The sequence below is a fragment of the Stigmatopora nigra genome, chromosome 10 (assembly GCF_051989575.1).
Source record: "Stigmatopora nigra isolate UIUO_SnigA chromosome 10, RoL_Snig_1.1, whole genome shotgun sequence".
In the NCBI taxonomy this organism is placed as follows: Eukaryota; Metazoa; Chordata; class Actinopteri; order Syngnathiformes; family Syngnathidae; genus Stigmatopora; species Stigmatopora nigra.
In genome coordinates this window covers 9,109,241-9,134,845 of record NC_135517.1, presented here as the reverse complement: position 1 = coordinate 9,134,845, position 25,605 = coordinate 9,109,241, and the positions used below count along the sequence as shown (strand labels likewise).

The 25,605-nt window shown below is 38.3% G+C and overlaps 2 protein-coding genes across 3 annotated transcripts in view; both read right to left on the bottom strand.

Moving 5' to 3' along the window:
* The window catches only part of prickle2b (prickle homolog 2b), a 58,557-nt gene extending 36,617 nt beyond the window's left edge, over window positions 1–21,940 (bottom strand). The window contains exons 1-4 of one of the 2 annotated variants that reach the window (XM_077725870.1): window positions 21,701–21,778; window positions 19,755–19,794; window positions 16,279–16,408; window positions 15,838–15,923 (exon numbers count right to left, since the gene is read on the bottom strand). In XM_077725870.1, coding sequence (XP_077581996.1) covers window positions 15,838–15,923; window positions 16,279–16,408; window positions 19,755–19,771 — 233 coding nt within the window. In that variant the 5' untranslated portion in view covers window positions 19,772–19,794; window positions 21,701–21,778. Of the gene's footprint in view, window positions 1–15,837; window positions 15,924–16,278; window positions 16,409–19,754; window positions 19,795–21,700 lie in introns of both variants that reach the window. The other variant, XM_077725869.1, reaches the window with a different exon arrangement.
* adamts9 (ADAM metallopeptidase with thrombospondin type 1 motif, 9) overlaps window positions 19,146–25,605 on the bottom strand; it is a 31,964-nt gene continuing 25,504 nt past the window's right edge. Inside the window, exons 31-39 of the mRNA XM_077725873.1 lie at window positions 24,878–25,048; window positions 24,537–24,731; window positions 24,149–24,278; window positions 23,766–23,860; window positions 23,243–23,337; window positions 23,005–23,138; window positions 22,449–22,540; window positions 21,701–21,805; window positions 19,146–19,794 (exon numbers count right to left, since the gene is read on the bottom strand). Of these exons, the coding sequence (XP_077581999.1) occupies window positions 19,705–19,794; window positions 21,701–21,805; window positions 22,449–22,540; window positions 23,005–23,138; window positions 23,243–23,337; window positions 23,766–23,860; window positions 24,149–24,278; window positions 24,537–24,731; window positions 24,878–25,048 (1,107 nt within the window). The 3' untranslated portion in view covers window positions 19,146–19,704. The remainder of the gene's footprint in view (window positions 19,795–21,700; window positions 21,806–22,448; window positions 22,541–23,004; window positions 23,139–23,242; window positions 23,338–23,765; window positions 23,861–24,148; window positions 24,279–24,536; window positions 24,732–24,877; window positions 25,049–25,605) is intronic.

Sequence of the window (25,605 nt, the reverse complement as noted above, 5' to 3'; positions counted from 1 at the left end):
CAAACAGCTCACAACATGCCCCCCGCACCCCTCCCTCCAGGCTGCCAACTGTAGTCAGCATGTTTGCCTTAAAGCCCCATAAAATGTTTTGGCAAGTTTCATTACGCACAGAGTACGTAAAGCATCATTTACAGTTTGGAAAGGTTAAATAATCTTGCACGTGTTAGTATAGTTCTTGTAATGACAAACTTGGAATTCTAAAATGGAGCTTTTTTTTTAAAGGAGGCAGTCATTTGAGGACAATAAGGAAGCCTGAAAATGGCTTAATTTTGCTGGGAAGTTTATGTTTCATAGGTAGAAATGGTAAGTCAGCTATCGCAGGAAAACACCTGTATGGCCTTGAAAATAACTTGTTGGCACCAAGTTGAAATTTGATTACAGATACTGTAAGTAAGACCCTCTAGAATAAGACTAGCACTACCAGGCTTGTTGTACAGTTTTCCTAAAAAAATGATTTCATGAGAAACATTGTTCAGATTTCATCCATAATCACAGTGTGTGTCAAACAGAAACTGATCGTAAATGTTGTGGACAAGAACACAGCAAATGTGGTTGTGGCTCTCCAGAGTGATTTAACCATAATCATCCAATGTTAGTTATTTTTGAAATTTAGACACACCACATTAATGCCTGTGTTTTTTCCCCAAAACATTGACTTATGCAGGGTTATATTATTTCCGGATATATTCCGTATAGTTTGTTTGAGGTGAAGTATACAACAGTTATAGTAAATGTTGGATGATGGAAAAAAGGATTGTTTTTGTGTAGTATTCCCTCAATAGCAGTCAATCAGTCTTCTCTCCTGCCTTCAGAGCCACCGGGTCAACGGTCTATGGAAACATCTGCTATAGCACTCCTAAAACCCGGTAGAATTATTCAGAGGGTAGCAGAAACCTTAAAGCAGGGCAATTCACAATCGACCTTGTGATGAGTCTCTAGGTGCTTAATCTCAAATAAACCTTGCTTCAAAAGAACTAACTCAACTTAGCTCTTACTGACAGTCATGTGTCATTTAAATAAAAACAGAGAAGTGGAAAGGGGGTTAAATCCCTGCATGGTAGGTACAAAGCTGAGATTTCTGGCACCATTCATTGCAGTGGTGTGGTCCGAGTACGGGCCTCACATCCTAGTCAGAGCACGGCTTTCACAAGCATTTGGCAGCCAGAGTTGAGCATTTTGGAAGATTTGTGGAAGTCGAGAGGGACTGCAAACCATTAAAGAAGATTCAATCCAAGCCTCACCACAAAGGCATGCAGATCTTAAATACAAATACGTTTAAGTGTTACCGTTCTTTATCTCAACAATTTCAAATAATGACGTCGTTGAAATTGAAAAGGAATTTACATCTGCAGATTGGTGTGAAGTTCCAGCCTTCTTACATGAGACGACAATTATAGCAGCACCACTGACTGACTATTCACAGCCAAGTGCTTACAGATTAATCATTACACTTGTAACCCAATCTAATGTTTTGCCAAAGTCGCCAAACTACTTCAAAAAAATGACAGTCACCAAACACAGCATAATTTTTTAGACAAATGGTCACAACTGAGTTCGGAAAGACAAATGAGAAAATACTAATTTCTATAATAGAGCACACGTAAAAGACAATGTTTACCTGTTTTTCTTATTGGTATTTATTTTCCGGGGGCCTAACATAGAATAAGAGTCATCATGATAAGGCTTGATAAAGAAGCATTGGCATTGTTGACTTAAAATTCTCACACAATTCTTTGCTCTAGTGTATATTAAGATAATATAATACTACCCACAATACATTTTCCACGACTGTTTTTGTGAAAAATATAACTGCAGCACTGTACTGTTTTTGTGTAAAATATAACTGCACCATTGTACTGTTTTTGTGTAAAATATAACTGCAGCATTGTACTGTTTTTGTGTAAAATATAACTGCAGCACTGAATCCTCCATTGAGCGTGAAATGGTGAGAATCATCCAATTTTGCCAGGGCCAACATTGGTTGAGCGTAAAATAAAAAGAAATACATAAAAAAAATGCCTCACCTCGCTGCATTTACGCAAAAGGCCTTCATACATTACGTTTTGACCAGTCAACTTAATGTGAAAAATAAATAAATTAGGCAATTTGTCACTGTTGAAAATGCAGACGTGTGAAGAGGAGCTTAGCAGCATCCAGGAAGAGAGGAGAACTAAAATTGTCCGTTCGCTCTTTACACGCAAAGAGGATATCCTGTACTCAACACCCTGTTCCAGTTAAGAAAGGAGATGCTATCAATCAATCACACAGACCGTGACCAGCCAAGCGTGAGCTTTCTCAAGAAGATAACTGTCAAAATAACCTCATAACAGCACAAGATTTAACATCATAATTTAAAAGTCAGCATAATTTTTGAAATACATGCCATTCTTAACGATTTTTATCATTCCAAATTTGATTGGTTTGACTCCAACCTCAGCTCAGGCTAACTTTGCAGTAAGGTAACTCTAATTTTGATTGGTCTGATCGAGACAATCCATGTGTGGTGTAGTTTATTCATAAATATGTGAAATAATGGGAACCTGCTGCCCATTTCACAATACAGACTTGTAATTTCCATTGACAACTGCTAAAAAAGGCCCAGAATCATCTTCTTCTTTGAGTTGTCAATGCTGATTATCCTGGCTGCTTTTCTATTTCTGACTGCTCAAAAGGTGATGAGAGGACTGTTTAGGCCAACTACCATAAGTCAAGCTTCAGCCAAGAGTGATGCAACAAAAACCAGAAGTCTGCAAGGTGGAACATCAAGAAAGACAGCATTCACACACAATCAAAAATACGCTCGTTTCCGGACTTGCAGACGAGCATCTGCATCTGGTTTTCAGGTGGGGCATTAACGGCACCACATCTTTGAAAAAAAAAAGATAGACAAATGGTATCTTGCCCTCAGACACAAACAAATAGATATGCCTTGACCTGGTTGCCTTGTTTGGATTATCTATGTGTGGGGCCATTGTGTGTGTGAGTGTGTGCGTGTGCGTGTGTGTCCAAGCATGTGTGTGTGTTAGTTATGCACACAGTCACCACATTCTAAAACAGCATCTAAGGGATGTAAGCATCCCTTAGACTGTTATTCATTAACTCACCAGTCACCACACACTCTTAAACAGATTTTTTCCCCTAACTTAAAAGGATTGCATGTCCGCCATGTGGATACAGTGTGCTCACCTGCTTCTGGGATTGGGTGATTTTGCTTCTTTTGAGTGGCCGCAGCATCACTAAGCTGAGGTTATGATTTAAAAAGAAGTCTCTCGCTTCTTCAAACCAAGAAGAAGCGACCTTATCTCCTCATTTTAAATGTGTATTCAAATTGTAACATTGATGAAGTGTTTCCAAAATTGGCAGGTGGTCCCCTGATTGGTTTTAGAGCAGCCAAAGCTTTTGTGTGTCCTCAAACACACATGCATGCACGTACACACATTCGGGTTCTCCGGGGAACTGCTCTGCAAACACGTAGGCACAATAAATCAGTGGCTATTGCTTCAATTGACAGCTCCAAAAAGACTCTCCCTCTGTTTGATGAGGTTTTTACCAACGCACGTTCTGCCTTCGCCGCCTTTTTGGTTTTGGTTGGTTTGTTCGTCTTTTTATTCCATCACTACTGACCGTTTGGAAAACATCCTTTTTTCTGTTCCCCCTTTCATCTTGGTTTAGCTCATCCACTCTAAAAAGCCATGTTCTTTAAAAAAATGCCTTTGTGTAAACCAGGTACAGAAGACACACGGCCCATTACAGAAATCCTTTGATTCTAATGCAATCAGACAACACAAAGTGCTTGCTTCCTTTGGGGCAACGGCGGTGTTTGGGGAAGCCAATTGCACAAGGACTCATGCATATTTCATTGACAATGATACAATTTTTGCGCTATGAATAATGTAGACAGTGTTTAAGGATGAACACTGGGGGCAGGGAAGACTCAAATTGGGGGAATGAAATGGATAATGAGTTAGCCCCGGCCAACAGACAATCAACCTGCATACAAATAACCAGCAGCAACACTAAAAACTTTGCCTCAGAGCTATTTATCCAAACAAATAAAAGAGAAGGATGCACTATACTTTATACTATTTTATTCCAAAGTCGATGCCGTGCTGTAAAAGATGAGTCAACTCACTGTCATGTGCATCTCATTGAATGGAAAAGTGGCTAAACTGACTATAACATTTACTCCATGACAACATTTGATGCAGCAATAAAATCAGATGAATATTTACTAACTTCTGGATGAATAATTCAATATAAGAGCCACGACTATTTATGATTGTCTCCTGAGGGTTTATGATGCATTTGATTGTGACCAAATCAATGCACAACTGAAGTGGAAAAAGAAGCTATTTTAATATATAAACTCAACTCAACTTGTATTATTATTAATACTTAAGTATTGTGGTGTGGAAGGTTACTATTCAAAACTCTTTTAAAGAGGGTCAGTCTGTTCAAGGAGGAAATCCTTTTTTTTAGTGTCAAATTCCTCAAGAATACAAAAGGAAATGTAAATGTCATTAAGAACATTTAAGTGGTAAATGAGAGGAAGAAGAGTGAAGTTAGTCCGTCCATCAGACGGAAACAAGGCAATAAGCTCTTCTGGCAGAAGGCTGTCACTTTAACAATTGGGTGGATGCTTCTCTTTACAGCTGCACTTTGCCTTTATATCTCAATGTGTGATTTTCTCACACTCAGACTTCCATGTCTGACTTCATTCCTCCTTTTTACCTATTTACTAACATTAATGTCCTGATAACACAGGAACACATTTAAATAGTAGCCATAATTCCTTTTGTTTTGAGCTCATTACTTTTATACTGTTTTACCAAGATATCCTCACATCCTAAGCTTTCCAAAAGCTAAACGAATCAAAAAAGAAATATAGAAAATACATAAAAAGGGCGAATGTGTTCCCATGTATTCCAACGGATCCTGAGAATCCATTTCCGGTGAAGCAGCTGCCATATATCACGTTGTCTCTGAGGAAGCCACACTCTAATACAGGATGGGAGGGACACGGGAGGAACAAAGGAGTGATCAGGGACCTTTAGAAATGCAGCTCAATGTCACACTCCCTGTGCTTTTACATCAGCAAACACTCCATCAAAAAAAATAAAATGTAGGCATTGATTTTTTTCTTATTTCTAAACCCACAATTGAGGCCCCTTTCTTTTTCTGCTGTCTCTTAAATGTTCTCAGAAAAATCTATTTGTGGTGACTGTACAAATGTATCCATCTAGAGCCAACACTATGGGCTTTTTTTGCTTCAGGCTAAAAGGTCATAAAGGCTGTCAGGGGGACTCATTATGATTTGTTGGTGCTGAATAGGCTCCATCAGTTACAACGGAAAGTAAATGGACCGCGTTTACACTGTCGTTGCCCTTGCCGACATGTCATTTATAGTGTTTCAGCACACTTGGACATGAACATTTACTGAGTAATGGCAATGAGAACAGATTAAGGTATATGGATGATGGAAAAAAATCTTTGTGTAAAGAAACATCAACTTAACAAGACAAAGCCCTGTGGTGTCGTAATGGCACTTTGCAAGAAGTATTGCGTTTGTTGTTTTAGGAATACTACAAGGACCACAAATGATTGTTTCAAATTTAGTCTGACATACTGAAATGTAATGGACCTGCTAACACTATTTACTGTTTTGATTTGTCAAAGTGACTAATGTAGAAGGTCATTAGGGCAAAAAAACTTGTTACACAGTACATTACGGAGTTGTGACTGAATGTGTTTAGACAAGTTTCCAAATAAGTCAAAAAGCATTAAAAGTTATTCATAAAAAATACAAAAAAGATAGGACTTATAACAATAAAGACTAAGGACTGAATAGAGAGTACAGAACAAAAGGCAGGAGTATGTGTATTAGTCAATGTACGACAATGATTAGGATTCTCCTCATTCTCTCTCCCCTTGGAGTCTCGCATTCACTCCCCCATCGTTTCCTCCCATCCACTCTTTTATCTTCCCCTCTGTCACTCTCTTCATCCTCCCCTGCCTGTCTGTGGTGGTGTCTTGTCTGTGTCCAGGATTGCTCTTCATGGTTCATAGCTTCTCTCTTCCTAAGTGATTCCCTTGTGGCTCGAGTGGAGATATAAAAAAAAGTGTGTGCGCGTGAGTGTGAGTAGGCGGGAGTCTCATTAAATAAGGATCATTGGCTATCTTTCAAGTATGCCAAATTTACCCAAAGCCAAGCTTTGGGACAGATCTAAAACAAAAGAAAATCAAATTTAACACCCGTTTTGAATAGTCAGGTTTGGTGGGTCAAAATTCAATTTGGTATGTATAGAGAAGTGACTTTGAATGATATCTAAGATCAAATATCATTTAAAACAATATTTTGTACCTTAATAGAAATTACACGATGTGGTCCATTTAATTTAATACTTAATATTTTGGACAATTACAATTCCAACATTTAAGAGAACAGCTACAGTGAGTGAAAAGTTTCCCCCCCCCCTCTATTTATTTCTAGCTTCTTCACCCCAACCCCGCCCAAATCCCAGTTGAAATAATTACTCACTAGTCACATTAGTTTTTTTGAGGAGAAAATAATCCTTTGATCATCTACTCCTTGCAAAGTCTTGACTATAATAAGGACTCATGTATGATTTTTGGCCAAGTCTTGCATGTTATTGTAGAAGAACTATAATCTTCAAAAGTCCTCCATAAAAAAACTTATTGGCCTACATTGATAATGACAACACTCACCTAACTTGAATTGCTAATTTTTACCTAGCTGAAGTTGCCTCATCCCCAAATGTTTAGATTTCTTGCATTAACATCTCATTAAAAGAAAAAGTTAGATGTTTTTTTTTTCCCAACAGCATGAAAATGTAAGCCAATGCACAAGTTACATTAAAGTGAAGATACCGACCCCAGAAAAGTCAAACTTCAAAGAGTCGTCGCATGGAAAAACAATCTTTCCTTCTGGTGGTACGATAGGTAAACATCTTTATACGAAAAATCTCAGCAGCCACCTGGAAACCCGGCAGATATTCTCACTTTTCAACACTCCCTCCATTCTTGCAGAACTGGAAGGAAACAGTCCTCCAGGGTTTAACCCACTGAAATGTTCTGCCTCCACACAACGTCTCAAAGTCAACCACTGATGAATTGTGCTCTCCTCTTTAGTGTCTCCAAGTCAGAACTCATTTCCTCTATATCAAAGTCCAACCACTAAGTGCTGCTCAGGTTGGACAAAACTTTAACTTCTCAGGTAGCTGAATCCAAGATGATGTTCTAATAAAGCCAACACTGTGTGTGTGGCTTTGGCAAAGAAATGGCAGACATCTCTACGAACTGTGACGTTTCCCACTTAAAAGTTTTTTCCTACTGTAACCAGGAAACCATAAACCGCTCTGAGCTCCAAACGGACCTAACAGCAAATGAATCCTTTGCGACTCATTACCCCCAATCATGCAGATAAATGTTAGTAGGTGAAGACAGGCAACCAGAACTTTCTATTCATAAAGACACTATCACAAGAAGAGGCAGAGAATAGTTTATATTAGTGGCTTCATAAAAAAAAAGAGATGGAATAAAGACTTGGCAAGTTAAGCTGAATGCATCAGTGAGAAAGTGTGGGTTGAGCAATAAACTAAACATACTGAATACATTCATGGTTGTGTATGTGTGGGTGTGCGTGAACCATATGGAGAATACATCAGATAAAACACAAATCATTGAGTCAGCCAGCAGTGTTGAGTTGGATTGGCCTTGGATGCTTTTCCTGCCCTAGATGGAGTTCAAGTGGAAGGCAGTATGGTTTACATACATTTTGGCCCATGTGTCAGCAAGGGTTCAAGCCAGGTTTGATCACTGACACTTTCCCATATTTTCAATGTCATTTCTAAATAATACACCACAGATCAAAACACACTATAAAGAAATGTTTTTTTTTTTTTTATAGAATCACAAATACCTGTAGGTAACCAATGAATTAGAGAAAGAAAAGTCAATCTTGTTGCTAGAACAAGTGCCATCAAAATATTGTGAATATAATATACGACAAAACGAAATAGTCTTTTTGAAAGTGGACCACAGAACTTGCTGCCTTTAATGTCAGGGTTACCTCTGGACTGAAATAAGTCCCACATGTGCACCTCTGACAGGAGTACGACCTTATTAACCCTAAACTAGCTCTACACTGGCCCTTGCTAATGACCCCACCGAATGCCCCCACCTTTTCTTGTCTGGCCCTCACGGGTTGACTGTCATGATTTGCACACACAAACATACACCAAACATTATTGGGCACACACACATAAACAACCCATGGAGTCAGGGTGTGTGACAATAAGGAGGAGGTCAAATAACAGATGGCAGACAGAGGATTAATGCAAGAGTCAACTTCTACTAGTTGGCAACGAATCCCCCCCTCACCTCTCAACCACCCATTTGTAAAAGAAACTGATAAATTATTTATACTATATGTATTAATGTAATGGAAAGTAGAAGTACTATCATTCACACATCAGTGACAAGAAGTGTGTTCGAATATTGAAACTGATCCCACTCCAGAAATGGCATGAATTCATACATAAAGATCTTCCTTAAATCATATCATACAATATATTGTGGGGGTTTGACAACTAAACTCTGCACACTTGAGGATGTGGGGGCTGGGAGTTGGTCCATTGGTGGTCCTCATGCTCGAGTAACTATACCAAAGCCAAAAATGATCCTTCTGTGGATCCTTCCAAGCTGCTCCAAAGACTTTTGAGGCCATAAGCAACACCATGGAATTTCCAGCTCAGTGCTTACCAAAGTCTTAGGATTAGATGTGAGTGAACAAGAGCACAATCATGAAGTATTGAAAAAAGACCAACGTGCTACCCTCACCTTCCACATACACTTTTACAGTTCACCTTTAAGTTAATTTCGGGTCTATCTTCATGATAACAATTACCACTTGAATAAATAATCAGGTAATTTACAGGGATCAAATGTTGACACAGTTAACTTTGGAGCAGACGATTGAAAGCTTGCATTTTTGCTCTCCAGACTCGCTGTCAAAATACGAGGCCAATCCACAACACAATTGAAAACGGCAACAATTGCAATCATCTAAAAGGTCAAGGCACTTCTAGTTTGGTAGAAAAGCTAAAGGAAAGAAAATAAATATAAAAATAGTTCACGTTTATAACATTTAGTCTCACACAAGTTTCCCTCAATAGCTACCAAGCATGACCATAGTCTTCATTTGTTTTTACATACTGTACTGAATTGGTTCCAGATCATATGCGTGTTGGTTATTAATTGGCTCTACTCCACATCTTGCATGGTGGTAATTTGTGAAGAACAGATTGGATATGAACTGGGGCACACTTTATGGTTCAGGTGTCAAGCTGTTAAATATTGCAGGTTTTGACTCCACTGGGACATGGCTTAGCACGTGTAGCAACATGCACACAAATACACACACACACCCATATGGTTTTGCTTGGGCACCTGCTTCTAAAGACTTAAACAATGAATCTCTTGCATTTAACACCTGTTTCCACTCACTGAAACAAACACAAAGTACATATGCCACCTGTGCGCATCTCTCCTATAGACCCCATAATGAAAATGATGATTTACATCACAAGGCTTTCGGTGTCATGGCAATGACTTACAAGAGTCTTGATTGGCTGAGTACCTTCCAGAATACAAGTGGCGCATCAATTCCCTCAGCTATGGAAGAACCGACTAAAGCTGGCCTTTAAGGGGGATCTAGGAAGATGAAAAAGTCCCTAAAACACATAAAAAGACAACCAGATGGGCACTTAAAAATATGAGAGCTTGAAAGCAAACAGCGTGAGATCCAGATCCCCACATGACAGGAGATTAGGATATGTACTGTGCTCAGTGATCCCTTCTTCTGTTTCATCAACAGATTTGGGGGACAAACAATTTACATTTCCCAGAGTGTGCCGGCACAACGCTCATTAGATATCCATTTAGAGTCTGACATTAAAACAGAGACATAATAATGAATAATGGGTCTGGTTTAAGCAGATAAACAAACTCAATGATAAATGAAAGGGTAGGATGGGAATAATTTCTTCAAGCCCCAATGAGAAACAAATGACAGCCAAAGGCCACTTGTAAATATTGAGATGTTTGATCTAAGATTTGGTGGGGGAGCAATGATGATTAAATGTGCTTGTGTGTATAGTATCAATGTGTGTGTTTTTCTGGGTAAAAGCTTCAAATTTGAGTATGTCAATAATAATAAAATGGTGAAGGTTGTTTTATTGGCCAAATGTGACTTGATTAGAGCAAATAGTAAATATATTGTATAGCATAAACCAATGTTCTAATGAACAAATCAGGGAGTCAATGTGTAGCATATTGTTCCTTTATATACTGTATGGCAATGGAATTTACCTGGTTTGTCACAAATATGTTGAATACATATCATTGCACACTGAAAAACATGATCTAATCAGAGTTCATTGGTGGCATTTATGTTCCCTGCTCAGAAGAAAGGGGGCAATACCCCAGATCATTTCTTTCTGCAACTTTTCATTCTCTTTGCACTCAGATCTCTTGACAAAAAAAGGCATTTCAGGCCCATCATCTCATCTATGAAACGCAGATGTCTCTCTTAAAACCTCTGCTTTTAACACAAACATATACACACATCTCAGAGAAGCACAAGTGCATCACAGCTCATTCTACCTACTGAATTCAGGTGTAACTCATATCTATTTTATAAGCACTGATGTTTTGAAAAACCAACAAATATCCAAATCAGGATCATAAATCTCTTCTGGTGGTTGGTTGTTGACATTAATAAATGTACTTATCTAGACAGGAAATTCAAGCTCGCGACTCAGTCTGATAAACATGAAAAAGTAATAACGGAATGATAATTATAATTTATGTGGCTGAGCATCTAAATGAAGCCGAGCAGGTGTTCAAACAAAAAGAAATCTCTGCCAAAGTAGTGATGAATGATTTTTGCTCCCTTCTGTGTAAAAGATGTGCCTGAATTGAGGGTGGAAACTGAACGCTAAATTATTATGCAGCTGTAAAAACCAATGCTATCCAGCAAACAGCATGCACAACCTCATGGGGCGGAAACGCCAAGTTTGACTTTCTGATTTGATTCTCTTTAGCACATTGGAGTTGACGGCCATCATGCAATAAATGCTACCTTGCTGTGTAAATGTCAGCAATGAGAGTAGAACTCTTCATTCGTAACGACAGTTCAAAGGCAATTTATTCTACTAAACCTTCATGTAGGCATGGATAAGCACGAGGGCAAAATCTGACTGAATTAGCTTTGCAAGTTAAAAGAGAATTACAGGGCGTCAACTATGTATTGTAAAGTGACAATCATTTTTGGGGGTGGGGGGGGGAGAACTGGAATAACTAATGAAAGTCATGCTTTAGTCAAAAAAAAAAGAATGCTATTTTCAAATATGTAATTAATTGGGTCAGAGTGTGCTTTAAATAAACATGAGGACCGAGTGTCTGTCATTGAAAAATGAAATATTCTTGTTTGTTATTTTCTTTTGATTATACAGCACTTGATGAAATGAGAATGTGATGAAATTTAATGCAGTTGCTTCCATTGGGCTTTGCATTATAGATTATGCTTGTTTATCTGTGAATAAACTAAATGTAACTGTTTTTCTTGCAGAAGCTTTAGTGGCAAAAGCTACCTGGAAGAGACTTAGTGGGTTTGGATTCTGTGTTTCCCTTCACATGCAATTGATGTTCACCTGCCTTGTTGGGGCCTGGTTGTCTCAAGTAAACTTGACAATTTCAGGTTGCAAATGTAATACAACTTTGCCTCCTGCTGGTCATTACGAGGTAGTCAGACTGATGTATGTAGTTCAAAGAAAACTAAGTTTAAAAAAAGACTTTCAACAAGCCTAACAAGCATATTTTGGAGCGTGGGGGAAAAAGTAGAGTACCCAAAGAAAACCCACACAAGCACACCACTTGGCCACATTATTCACACAATAATGTAATGTTTTGGTAATGCTGAAATGTAACAGTATATACATACTTTAGTATTTACTATTTAACTTATTTACACAAATGAAGCAAAATAACATTTTTAATTAATTTAATGAATTTTAAAATACTTGTTTAAGCAACAAATAGGAAGATCTGATTATCAGAGCACGGATTCAAATAATAATAATGATATTGTAAGTGATCAGATGAACACAGAGTAACACAACCCTGAGGGTATCTTGTTACAAATTAGCAGCACACAAAGCAGATAAGATGACATTACCCCCTGTTGCGTTATACAACACAGAGAGATACAGCTTAGCAAGTTGACACCATTGTTGTGCGGAGGACACCTAGTATACATTCAATCAACTCACAAGCAAACACTAAACTCTACATCCAATATACGTATGTATATACAATTTCTTCTGGCAGAGACGAATCAAAATGGATCACAATAACCTTTTTTGTAATTGAAGTTTTGGGATAAACAAAAATAAGATGGCAGTTTATTTTGTTAAGACCTTTTATCTATCTCCAAGAAACTGTGAGTTGTTATGGGCTTCCTCTCCTATGATCATGTATACTAGCGCATGATGAGAAAATAATCTGTGCACATGTCATGATCACAATACAGTGCGCCCTCTGGAATCCCAATCGTCTTAATTGATTGGAATTCAGAAGCAGAGTGTCTAAAGTGTGTCACAGAAGGTATGAGCAAATCTTGTTTCCATGGCAGCCATGGATCATGCATCCACATTACAAATTAGACTTCTGTCTTCCCCTGGGTATTGTGCAAAGATAAAGTTGAAGAAAGCAACTCATGAGAGAAAGCAAAGAGGACAGGACAGTGTAACAGGAAACCAGGAGAGATTCACTCCAATGCTGACTTGGATTCCAAAGGTCAAAGTATGATTTAGGGTTTTAGAACTCCCCTGTTTGTTTTACTTACTACACCAGTCATAAATCGAATGATTCCTGCCTAAATCACTTGAAGGGGGGTGAAAAAACACATTTTCAGAATAGAGCTACTCTTAAGAACAAAGCTTACCATTTACACAACAAAACACATCGTTCAAAAAGGCATTATTCTCCTGAGCCATAGATGTGCTGCCATGCGCTGCAGATGTGCTACAAGAGAAGTCCTGGGATGAGACAGCAGGGCACAGAGTGTTTTTGTCCCAAACACAGAAAGAAACTTAGCAGCAAAAAGGCTTATCCCCTCCTTGCCAACAGACACACAACTTTAGCAGTAAATCTCTGTGTATCTTTTGTATGGCGCCGATCACCAGTGGCTTCTTGCGCCTTCTTAGCCACCACCCCACCTTCTCAAACTGGGTCTTCTTTTTCTGCACCCAAATAGCTCCAAACCATTCATATGTCTTGGCTCCCTGACAGTTTTATTTGCCAGGCCATCTTGTTAACACAGTGAATAGCGGGACGAGTTGTGTTATGCAAATTATGCTTGGGTTACCGAGGGGACAGACGTCAAAAGCCATTCAGGGTTGGGTTAAAGCTCAACCTGAAACCTCTATGCTCTTCTGCGCCCATCCTTTTTCCTCCAGCACCTCATTTAAGCATTTTAAGCCTTTTCATCTAAGGCGATGTTGCATACAGGGCTAAACTTTGTCTCAGGGCAGTCGGCTCGGGTTCACGCAAACACAAACACGCAGAATATGAGAGTAAATGCACTTTAAATAAAATAAATACATTGCATTGCAGGGGGAAGGAAGTGATAGATGCAAATGGGAATTTCCATTTTGTTAAACTATTCTTTGTAGTCAGTGACTCCTACAGGACAGTTGAAGATTTGAATGCTCTACAAGATAAAGATATAAAACCATTGGGCAAGCAAACGAGCGACATGTGAGAGCACACTATCACATAGCATGTTTGCCGATACGCTCATGGTAATAAACCTGGTAATGAGTCTCATTAGCTAGGGCAAGCGTTAATAATGCAAAGAGTGTGCTATTCATGGAAAAAAATAAAACACCACCAGGCAGCCGGGTAACGGCAAACCTGCTTATTATTCCGTTTTTTTTTTTTAAGTACGTGACAACATTTTAAGTCCTTCATTGGAGTACAAATATACCAAATACTAGATTAATACGTATAATCTTTTTTTCTAATTATGAATCCATAAGTCAACAGGGAGTGTTATGGTTTTCTATCCAAAATATGGTCTGCTATCCTTTTAATGTCACTTGGAGCACTTCCATAGCACCTTGAATTCTTCAAACTAACACGTTAATGCATTAAAACTTATTCCTTATTCCTTTTTGTCCTATTTGTTGCAACTCTAATAAAGGAAACTCCAGCTGTGCAAAATGAGACCTTATAAATGCCAGCCAGTTGATTCAGCGACATTCCTTTGGTGACCAGGAAATAGTTGTTACAGGATTCAGATTCTTCGTACAATGGAATGTGGGGACGAAAACTCCTTTTTTAATAAGTATAACAAGACACCTCATTGTTTTGAGGCCTGTGTTTAAATAAGTGTTGATAATTTTAAACATACAACAACTCTTTGTTGAGTTGACTGAATGGGAAATACCTCAACACACATGGTCAACTCTTGATAACAGATAAGCCTGACCCCTGTTGAAACAACACTAGAGAGGAAACACTCCCTGGAGTATACAGTACATTCTAGTTTCTATTCTAGCCCCTTTGTAGGAATAATTGTCCAGTGAATCCCGAGAGATTGTCGTCAGAATTTCCATGCTATTTTAAGTAGTCACAGTCCATACAATTTGTTCACCTTTGTCAGATGACCAAATAGACTAACACAATCAACAACAATATGTGAGCTGTCTCTGCAACTTCTCTGTCTTAACCTCATTTGGATTACATTAAGCCCACCACATTCCAAAACAACACACACGCATACTAGAACCTTTTAAAGAATTCTTTGCAATGCAACAAAGTTTTTTTTTTTTTAGTCTTGGACAAAAACTTGTTGGAGCAGTAAACCAACTGGCCAGCCTCCAAATGTCTCTGTCCAAAGACAGCAATGATCCTTGTTTGCTGGAGGGGAAAGAAGTTTATTTTATGGTGAGCCAGCAAAGACAAGCAATTAAAGGGTGCATTCCTAAGCCTGTTGTTGCTCCTACAACCGTTTACTTTAAAGCAAAGCAAGAAACCGACCGCCCAATTCTATTGTGGATTTCACAAAGCCATAGCTGCGACCATATTCATCAGTTTGGAGTTGGCACCACTTGGCTGTTTTTGTTCAGTGGTAAGAAGACAAAACAATCGCACAATATACAGCCTTGGGAAGTCACTTTTTCGGGCTGAGCCGCATTGTTGACGTCACTTTAACTCAGCACTCCAGACCAGTTCATTGTTTTAATTCCAACTCCTAGTTGGAATTTATAACAAGTACTCAGGTGTTATTTACAAAGATGTACTTTAGCTGACATCCGAAAGGCTCACAACATCTCCCTTCTTCCCACAACATTTCGTGAGTGCCTGCATTCTTGGCAGATAATGGGAATCAGATAATGGGAATCAGCTGATACTCATCGACTTTACAGTCAATACGGTTCTTTGCGGTATACATAGCCCAAGTAGAACAAGACCCACATACACTGATCTGAAAAACCTGTACATTTTTTACAGTGTTCAATACACAATCTTCAAGTAAATGCAAGCTTTTCCAATCTATGTCATAAAGAAGCATGAATGATAATGTCATATTTAAAAGCTCAACCACCCACCTGGTTGGAAGGGTGACTTTGATATGTGTTATTCTATTGATCTCTGACTTGACCGAGTGCAGCAGTAGTCCCTCATGTTGCCATTGAAATTTTGCACCACCAATTTGATGAAATGCATGATAAATGCAGATGAGATAATTACCTCCATTTGTGTAGGGTGAAGCCAGGACACTGCTCTTCAGAACTGCAACAAGTATTTCGCCTTTGTGGGCCACAAGCAGGCTTTATCTTAGGAAAAAAAATACAAAAAGATAAAGTGGTCACAAATGGTCACCAACATCACAGTCCAACATATACAAACTAAGCAAAATGACAGAAAATGCTCACAATGTATCTTATGAAATATACTTGAACTAACTTTTCTAGACAGATGGACAAACAGATCTAAAAGTGGTAAAAGTAGGACCACCAAAACACTTCTATTTAGGAGCGTGTGACTGACAGCAAATGCAATTTGATACTATTATCCATGGCAACGTGACACAAAAATTGATGATGCATTTAAAATAAATCAAGTTTCTTGCTCAACAGTGAGTTCTTTCATTCCAGAGAAATGCAATGGAGGAAAAATTTGTCAACATACCGGTCTGTTAGAATCTCTCTCCTTCAAGTTGTGAGCAAACATGTCAAACTGCTTCCAGCAGGAAAAGTCAGGCTCACAAAAGGCGAATGCCGCACAGGGAAAACTAGTCGAGGTCCCTCCTCGCTGAAGACTTATCAAAGATGATAGGAGGTGGGAGGAAAAAAAAGAGAAAAATAGCTGTCAAGGAACAGCCTGCATTGAAACTAGTTTGAATGTTCCTGGTTGCAGCTCCACCCTGCCTGCATACAGCCAATCAGAAGTGATGCCAATAATTGGGGGCTGATATTCACAGGTGTTTTCATGAAAAGAAAAATGATGGCATTCTTCTGACTGCATGCCACTCACTACTCTTAGAGAGCATATTTGAATAGATTCTCAAGTGACATCCGGCAAAGGGAAATCTAAAAGTGAAGAATCATTGTTATTTCAAAAGTCTTATATGGAGCTGAATCAATGCTAGAGTTATTTAATTAAAAATATCAATATAAAAAAAAGATAATGGGACAAAAAGATAAGAGAATGCAAGAAAAAAAATCCAATACAAAAAAGAGATTCCTAAAAAGTGTTTTCCAATCATGTGACAGTTCCAATTCAATCCAGAGTCATTAAAATTTGAAAATAAACATATTAATCCAGCAACTTTTCAGAACAAATCCAAAGGTTTGCATGCCCTCCAATATGAAAAAAAATGACCTCAGTGTTTGTGTCCAGTAAGTCCATTTTGTACGTATCTTTTATTCATATTTTTGGACCACATCTGGCTCGAGGTGCTCTTCTGAACTTAGCAAGTCCCTTGAATGACCATGCATAAGAAAAACAGTAATAGCAATAGCAATCTTATAATTGCTGCCTGCCTAGTATTTCTCGGAGTCAAAAATACAAAATTACAGCGGGTGGATTATAAAACAAATGTGGCCAGTCCCTTCAAATTAAATTACAGAGACTTGACTGGAAATGCTTCTTTATGTTTATTCAAGATCCAGGGTCAAGCTTCACTCGCTCATTCTGTCTAAAATTGGAGATGGCTGCTATGGCATTTAAATCCGGAATTTCGATCTGGATTATAAAACTTGCAACATCTCCGTGACCAATTTGCATGTTTTTTTTGGGGGGCTAAATTAGGATTTGAAGACTTCTCTCAACACAAGTAGAAGTGAACTTGTCAGATTTCCAAAATAGGATAGATTTAAATTATATAACCCAGCATTAGCAATAAATAAGATGTGGATTTCAACGTTTAGCACAATTACAACAAAGGTCAATAGAGTCTGAGCATGCCAGTCTCATTAAAATCAGCCAAGGCAGTATCCCATTCTACCTAACAGTGTCAAATGTCTCACAGGCAAAGTTCATAAAAGTCTGTCAGCACTTATTAAAGTTCAAAGAACAGCAGTCTGCCAGTTATCCAGTTAGACACTAAGAACTTTAAAGTGTTGGGAACATCTCGTGCAGACTTCAGTAGTTCAGCTCTAATCCTTGTGAGAAGGTCCACCCCAAAAGAAAACTAGTCACAAGGAAGTCACCTTTTGATCAGCACATTTCTTTTTTTCCTCCAAATGTCATATTGTAGACTTTTTCCACTGGGGCTTAACAGACAATGTTGGTTACAGTAGCCCCTCTTAACTGTATCCATTCTCTCTATCTTACCACTATGTGCACTCAAAATCAGTTTGGAAAAATATCAAACCCTAATGACAAGACTGTTTTTTCAATTTAAGATTGCAATAGTTTCAAGCAATTATGGCACATTTAGAGTGTTATTTTGAAAGACCTTCGTATTGATGTAAAACAAAATAAGCTTTTCCTTGCTTGAAGGTGATGACATTTTATTTCCATGTGACATTTTTCCCTTTGCTTCCTTACCAACAAGAATTATTCTCAGGTTTTTAAAAAATACTATGACAATAAATATTTGGCTACAGCATTGAAAATAATGTATAATCCGACTTCATATGGTGCATATTCATAAAATAAGGTAAAAGAAATATCAACACCTCAAACAAAGTCGAAATGACCCATTAGAACAAGTAAAGTGATACATTTACAGACACCTGATTAACATCTGTCAATTTCATTAAAAAAAGATGATAAATAGATTTCAACATTACAATAATCCCTTTGATTTTGGTTTTGTTTCCTGAGAGCCTGCTGGCCAGAAGTAAATTTTAACAATAAGAAGTGCACTAAAATGTAAGTGTCCCATGTTCTTAGATATGATGCAGACTTGTATTCTGGCAGCTTTGGAAGGTAAAAGCTTCAGTAAAACGGTGCTACATTATCCCAGTGAGAGGTATTGACTTGAAAAAATCATAAACGCAAGGCCGTCTGATTTGTTCGTTATGGACAATATGAGAGTGGCAATAGTTAAGAACACTGGAACAGCATGAGATCATGTCAGACACACACAAAAAGGTACAATAAAGTACAGAAGGTAACGGTTAACATAGTTCCCATGGCCAGATCTCGCAATGCTTCAACTACTTGTGAGGTCTCTCAGAGGACGGCTCTATGGAGAACATCTGCGGGGTATCTACTGGTTTTATATGCCGTAGGTGAAATCTTTCTTTCAGGCAACACCAGAGACGATAACCTGTGTGTTCTCTCAAGGTACTTTGTCATGCTACTTGAAGTTGATGCCAAAAAAAGGGGAAATTTGTTGCAGATTGTCTCTGGAAATGTCCAATCCAGCAGCTCCTAACATTCCTTCTGTTATGCTTAACATATGATTTTCACTTCGTCGTATAATAATAATAATAATAATAATAATAATAATAATAATAATAATAATAATAATAATAATAATAATAATAATAATAATAATAATAATAATAATAATAATAATAATAATAATAATAATAATAATAATAATAATAATAATAATTGAAAAGGCATAAAAGGTTAAACAAAGTAACCAAATCCAACTGTTATTCAAATGAGACAATCTAATTAAATTTTGCACTCATACATTGATGGAAATTTCCAGGATGACCCTTTTTTTTACATGGAAAGATTTTTGTTGCGTGGTGGAGGAAACCCTAAAGTGGAAAGATTCCCACTACATAAGCACCATACTGACAAACAAACAGAACAATGGCTGCCACGAGGTTTTAGAAATGGTGAAGCTGAATTTTAACCTCCTAAGGTCCAGACTCTTGTAAGGCTTGCATTTTTATTTTCTCTTTGATATTTAGGCCAATTGGGACCTGGCGAGTGTAAAACCAAAGAATTATGTTTTTACATGATGTAATTTCTGAGAAAAATGATGTCCAGTGGACACCAGGTCCTCGTAGTCCAAAATGTAACATTGTAGGGTTGTGGCAACCAAAAATGTGATGTTCACACATGTGTACGCCAGATCCTAGGAGGTTAAACAGAATAGTATCATGTATAATGCATATGTGCAGAAATCTGACCCTTGTGTGGGATCTAGGCCACTGTAACGTGCAGAAAGGAAGCTGAAGCTGGGGTACATTTACCACAGTAGCCTCCACATGTTCCCGAGACTCTGCTGCTATCCTGTGGACACAAATGGAACAGCGCATTCCAAAAGTTATAATCCTACTTGGTCAAATACACTAGTATTATTTGTTGTGGTGGTAGTTTGTAGTGTTCTTTATAAAGACCTTAAACATAGCACTTTGTTAGTTGTTGTTTTATTTATTTATGATTATTTCTTTTCTTGTATTCATTCATTTTATGTACGGCTTATCCTCACAAGGGTCACGTAGGGTGCTGGAGCCTATCCCAGTTTCGGGTACCAGGTGAGGGATACCCTGAATTAGTGGCCAGCACAATGAAACAGACAACCATTCACACTCACAATCATACCCAGGGGCAATTTGGAGTGTTCAATAAGCCTACATGCATGTTTTGGGAATGAGGGAGGAAATAGGAGTACCTGGAGAAAACACACACAAGCCCAGGGAGAACATGCAAACTCCAAACAGAAAGGACCAACCTGGGATTCAACCCCCGACCCCAGAGCTGTGAGGCCATCACGCTAACCACTCCACCTCTTTTCACATATTATGAAGGCCGATTTTTTTACAGGTTTTTCAACAGACACGAAGTCCATTTGCATTGACCACAATTACAAACTTAATCACAAAAGTTGGCAAGCCCAAGGCTTTGGAATGTCTGCACCTACTCCAGATACAATAGGGCTTTTTTTGTTTTAATGTATTTATATATTTAAACTGCCTGCAGAAACCAGATTAAAAGTGAAATTGACTATGGATATTAAACTGTGAACATGTCTTGGCATCTCTGCTGCCTCTGGCCCAAAGTCTTGCCAAGAACTCGATTCCCAAGTTTGATCTTTATGTGAAAAGCAAAAGGTGGGTGGGCACTTGACAAACCACCAGCCTAATAAGGTTCGTTTCTCTGCTCGTTTATGAAGACAGACTCCTGGAATACAGAACCTATAAAGGAGTATAGTCTATTAAAAAAGTTACAAGGATTTTAGAATCCAAAATGTATTGTTTTGGATTAAAAAAGGACACAATGATTTATAATCAGACACATAAAGTTAAAACTTCATAGAAACCTTTTTTTAGCAATATAATATTCATTCATTAATTCATTTTCTGAAATGCTTTATCCTCACTCGGCCGTGGGAGGTGCTGAGCCTTCGGGCCAGAGGCGGGGCACACCCTGAATCAGTGGCCAGCCAATCGCAGGGCACAAAACCGCCAACCATTCACTTTCACACTCATACCTAGTGGCAATTTAGAATGTCCAATCAGCCTACCATGCATGTTTTTGGAATGTGGGAGGAAACGGAGTACCCAGCAAAAACCCACGCAGGCCCAGAGAAAACATGCAAACTCCACACAGGTGGACCGACCTGGATTTGAACCCAGGACCCCAGAGCTGCGACGCCGACGTGCTAACCACACAAGGCACTGGGCCACCTCCAATATAACATATATATGGTCAAATTAAATGATACAGCAAATCCCTCTTTGATTCTTTATGAACCCTGTCAGTTGAGAAAACAACAACAATATAAAATTTTATGAACATCACATATTGTATTGAGTTTAATGGGTTGTATTTTATTCTTCAAAACCTTGCCAAAGATTTTCCTCCCACAGATTGAATAGTGAGTGCATGCACAGCTGTGCATAATCAACTGGTGATTTACACTCCTAATCTAAACTGTTCATGTGTATCAAACCCACCAAAAGGAATTCCAGTGGAGGACAAACTTAGTTCTGCAGGCAAACTACAGTTTTGATTAGCCCAAAACAAATCATGAAAATATTATGGAATATTCCCCCCACTAGAGACTTAAAAATCTACCTGCATTCAGTCTCTAAAACAGTGCCTCTGCCACTATCTTAAGGTCAAGACCAAGGTCGATGAGAAAATGGGAAAAGAAAGTAAATGCAACTTTAAATTGTCAATCTGCATTTCTTACCAGTGATTTTCTGATGTCAGCCACAGCATAATTGCCTCGAGTGATCCACACACTGTCTGGAGATAATTTAAAGCCTGTTCCTGAGAGATTGATACTGAAGCGCCCCTAGTTTAACAATAAGAAAAGAATATCACATAGTGTGTTTAAAAATGCATGACAAGTGAAATTAAAGTATGCCCGATTGACAATATCAAACAACAAGAGAAAAGGATTAGTATTTAGTCCAAATAATGTATTTTGTGTTCTTCTAGTTTTGGCATTGTACAGATCATGCATCTGTTGTAAATCCTTCTGCCATCTGGTGGAAACGAATCTTTCTGCAAGTGTCAATTAAAAAGCATCCACAAATAAAACAAAACAAACAGAATAAAGACAATAGGCCTATATATATAAATTAATCAAGATTTTTCAAGAATAATAATGGTGTCCATTGCTGGTGGGAAATACATAAAATTGACAAATTGGTGTATAGAAAAAAAATCAAATCAATTATATATGTATGAGACGTGGTATGTTGATATACCTTCATTCCTAAAAGCATGCAATCCATCCTGACATCCATTTTTTAATACCGCTTGCCCTTATTTAAGGCTGTGGGTGAGATGGAATCTATTCCAGCTGATTTAGGTGAGTGATGGGTACACCTTGGACCGGTCGCCATGCAGCAAATTGCAGTAACGTGAACAGGACATGCATTAATGGTGATAGAAATTTGGGTACATTTGAAAACATTTGATTTTGTTCTCACCTGTGGACATTTAGAGGCGCTGTAGCAATCCCCTGCTGTGGCAAATGGAATCTTCTCACCTTCCAAAGTCAACGCAAACTGCCAATCTGTAGCTTTATGGTTGAGAAGAAAAACATTACAAAGGGCTATCCGATTCAAAAACATACCTGGATATACATTTAAATCACCATTGCATCCTCTAATCCTCCCAAATTTGATTATCTCAAAGATTAAACTGAGGTCATTCATTTTAAACTGAACATTTGGTCAGCACTTCTGTTTTTTTAGGGTGTGCAATATCAGCAAAAGAGGATCTTGGCCACCCTGGTCTTGTAATTGTGTAAATGAAGACTAAAGACATCTTGAGTCCATTAACCCATCATAAGCATGGCTGTAATTAAATGGCAGGGGATGTTCTTATTTGAGAGTACGGCAGGATGCTTTAAAGTTTACATCACATATAGTGAGAGTGATGGTATACATTCCCATAATTATCTCAGGATGTTGTTTTGTTTGTGGTACCCTAATTAAGAACTGCGAAGCTGTATATACGCTACACGTGAATGGGTGACTCAACTGATGATGTTCATTTTACTCAAGTCCAGGCGGACTTTAGAGAAGGCGCTGAAGCCCGCAGATGAATAGTCCCGCCGGCAGTCACAGTGTTCTCTTCTGGAGCCATTGAATGGACACTGGGAGGGGTCATTGAGCCTGGAATCACAAACAAAAAACAGAGATCTGTTTTACATTTGCAGACTTGCTTTCTCTCTCTTTCTCTCTTCCTTTCTCTGCGTCACTGGGAGCTGAATGTTTACCTGAAGCCAAAGATCTCAGAAAAATTTTCCCTCTCTCCTGTTGTCAAGGTGATATACTCCTGCGGATTCTCTGTCTGCATTCCAGCACAGTAGATCTGAGGATAAAAATGAAAAGTGGGGAAAGGATGAGGACCATGTTAGTGAAGAGTAAAAGAAACTGTAAAAGGCCAGCAAAGGAATGCTCATGACAAGTCAAAAAAATATTGGACATTTTTTAGCTGTTGACCCCAAACCACATTAACAATAACTATGTGACTACAACAACACTAATGTCAAGTTTATGTTTATTTTTCTACCTTTAGTTTTCATATTATGGGATGTACAGTATGATCGATAGGTATCTGTGCAATTGCGTTTTCATGCAATTGATAAAGCAGAACATTTTGAAATTCGGAATAATATATTAGAGAGATTTGTTGATTTCATTTTATTTTACTTTTATTTTTATTTGAAGTACATTATAAACTTTCTGGGATTCTTTTTCAAAACTCATATATTTGAAGACTAAAAAATAGACTTTTACCTTAACATTACTCCCTTGAATATTCAATAAGAGTTCTCCATCTGGGACCATGCCTTTCAGGTTTTGGGCATCTTGGCAGCTTGTCGGCAAATTGCCTTTTGGGAAGAAAAAAAAATGTTGCAACTTTACAGTAGGTAAACACAACATTTTCTGACATAACCAAATATTGGATAGGTCCTTTTGTTAGTATTAAATGAATAAATAAGTATAAAAACTACAGTAATAATTACCGAACAAAAGTACCCACAGGTACTCTCTTAATGAGGGCAACATTAGAAATACAGATTCAGAAATCATGGTGAGAAAATGTGTATTTAAACTTACACTGTGTGAAATATTTCATCAAATTTTGGCTCTGCCATAAAAAATAAAAAACAACTTACAGCTCAGGTTTGTGCAGACTTTTCTGGCTTCTGGCATCACATCCATTGAGCATTTTTTGCTTAGCTGCCCATCTGCTGTCACACATTGCACAACCCTCTCCATCACTCCATCACCACAACTCGCCGAGCACTAGAAAGGAGAAGTGTTAAAATGAGCTAAATCAAAATCCTTTTTGTCACTTTAAGATCTTTCATCTGGTTCATGCCAGTGCAGTGCAGTAAAGTGCTGGCATTAGGAATCTGATTTACATAGTGGTGTAAAAGACTACTTTGCTGTTAAGTTATTTTTCATTCCTTAATTCATTTTATGATCTGCTTTATCCTCATTAAGGTCACAGGGGGTGCTGGAGTCTATCCCAGGAGACTACTGTTTCTAGGGTTTACTCACTTCTCCCCACATTCCAACACTCCACTCCTGCAGAGGAGGACAAGGCTCAAGATGACAAGGCCTATGTCTCTGAGGGGGGGTCCCTGGACACTTGGAAAGAGAATGATGACCGTACTCATAGTTATTCTTTCGGGTGTGCATCTCACTGCAGGAGATCCGACGCTGGCGGTAGCCCTGACCACAGCTGGCGGAGCACTGGGAAATCAAATAAATGACGGACATGGAAAAAATGCAAGAAATGGAACAATGAGAATTTGTAATGTGAATCGTTTTTGTGTAAGACATGATTAGAAAATGATGGATTTACTCTGATTGATGATGAATTCTTGTTTAAGGCTCACCTCAGTCCATTTTCCAGTGATCCAGACAAATTCACATGCTTGGACATTGCAGCTTTCTATATTTGGAGGTCTAATTTGGTTGGCACAGTACATTTCATGGACTTCCTGCTTGAGGTGGTCAATACATTGTAAGTCTCGACTTCTGTGGCCCAATCCACATGATTTACTGCACTATAATGAGAAGAAAAACATAATGTTGTGTTAAGAAAAAAACGAACAAGCAACTGGAAGCATTTTATAATCATCTTTTAAGATGTATTGCACACATGATCATCATGCATTTTTTTCTAAATACTACAAACAATGTGACTTTGATTTGAACAACAGCTAAAATTTTTGAGAAGAACCAAAACTACTAAGAACACGATGAAGCTATAACATTCCACACTCTATCCTTATCATGCATTATATTACATATGGAATGGATTGAAGGCGCAGTCCAAACATTACGCAAGAGAGTCTTGCGTCACAAGCGGCAGCAGCTGATTCCAGCTGGGCTTCATCGATTCATGTGCAGAACTCATGTCAAACAAGGGAAATACCTGGAAATGTTATTGTGCTGGGCAGCTGTTCTTAGGAATGCAACATTGAGCCTAAGGGTACTACTACTACTACGGTAAAACTTACGATAGATTACCCCTGGAAAGGTAAGAGGATATTCTCAAAATATTTATGATTTGTACATTATTAGGGGATTTGGTGATGCAGACTCAAAACCATTGGTTAAT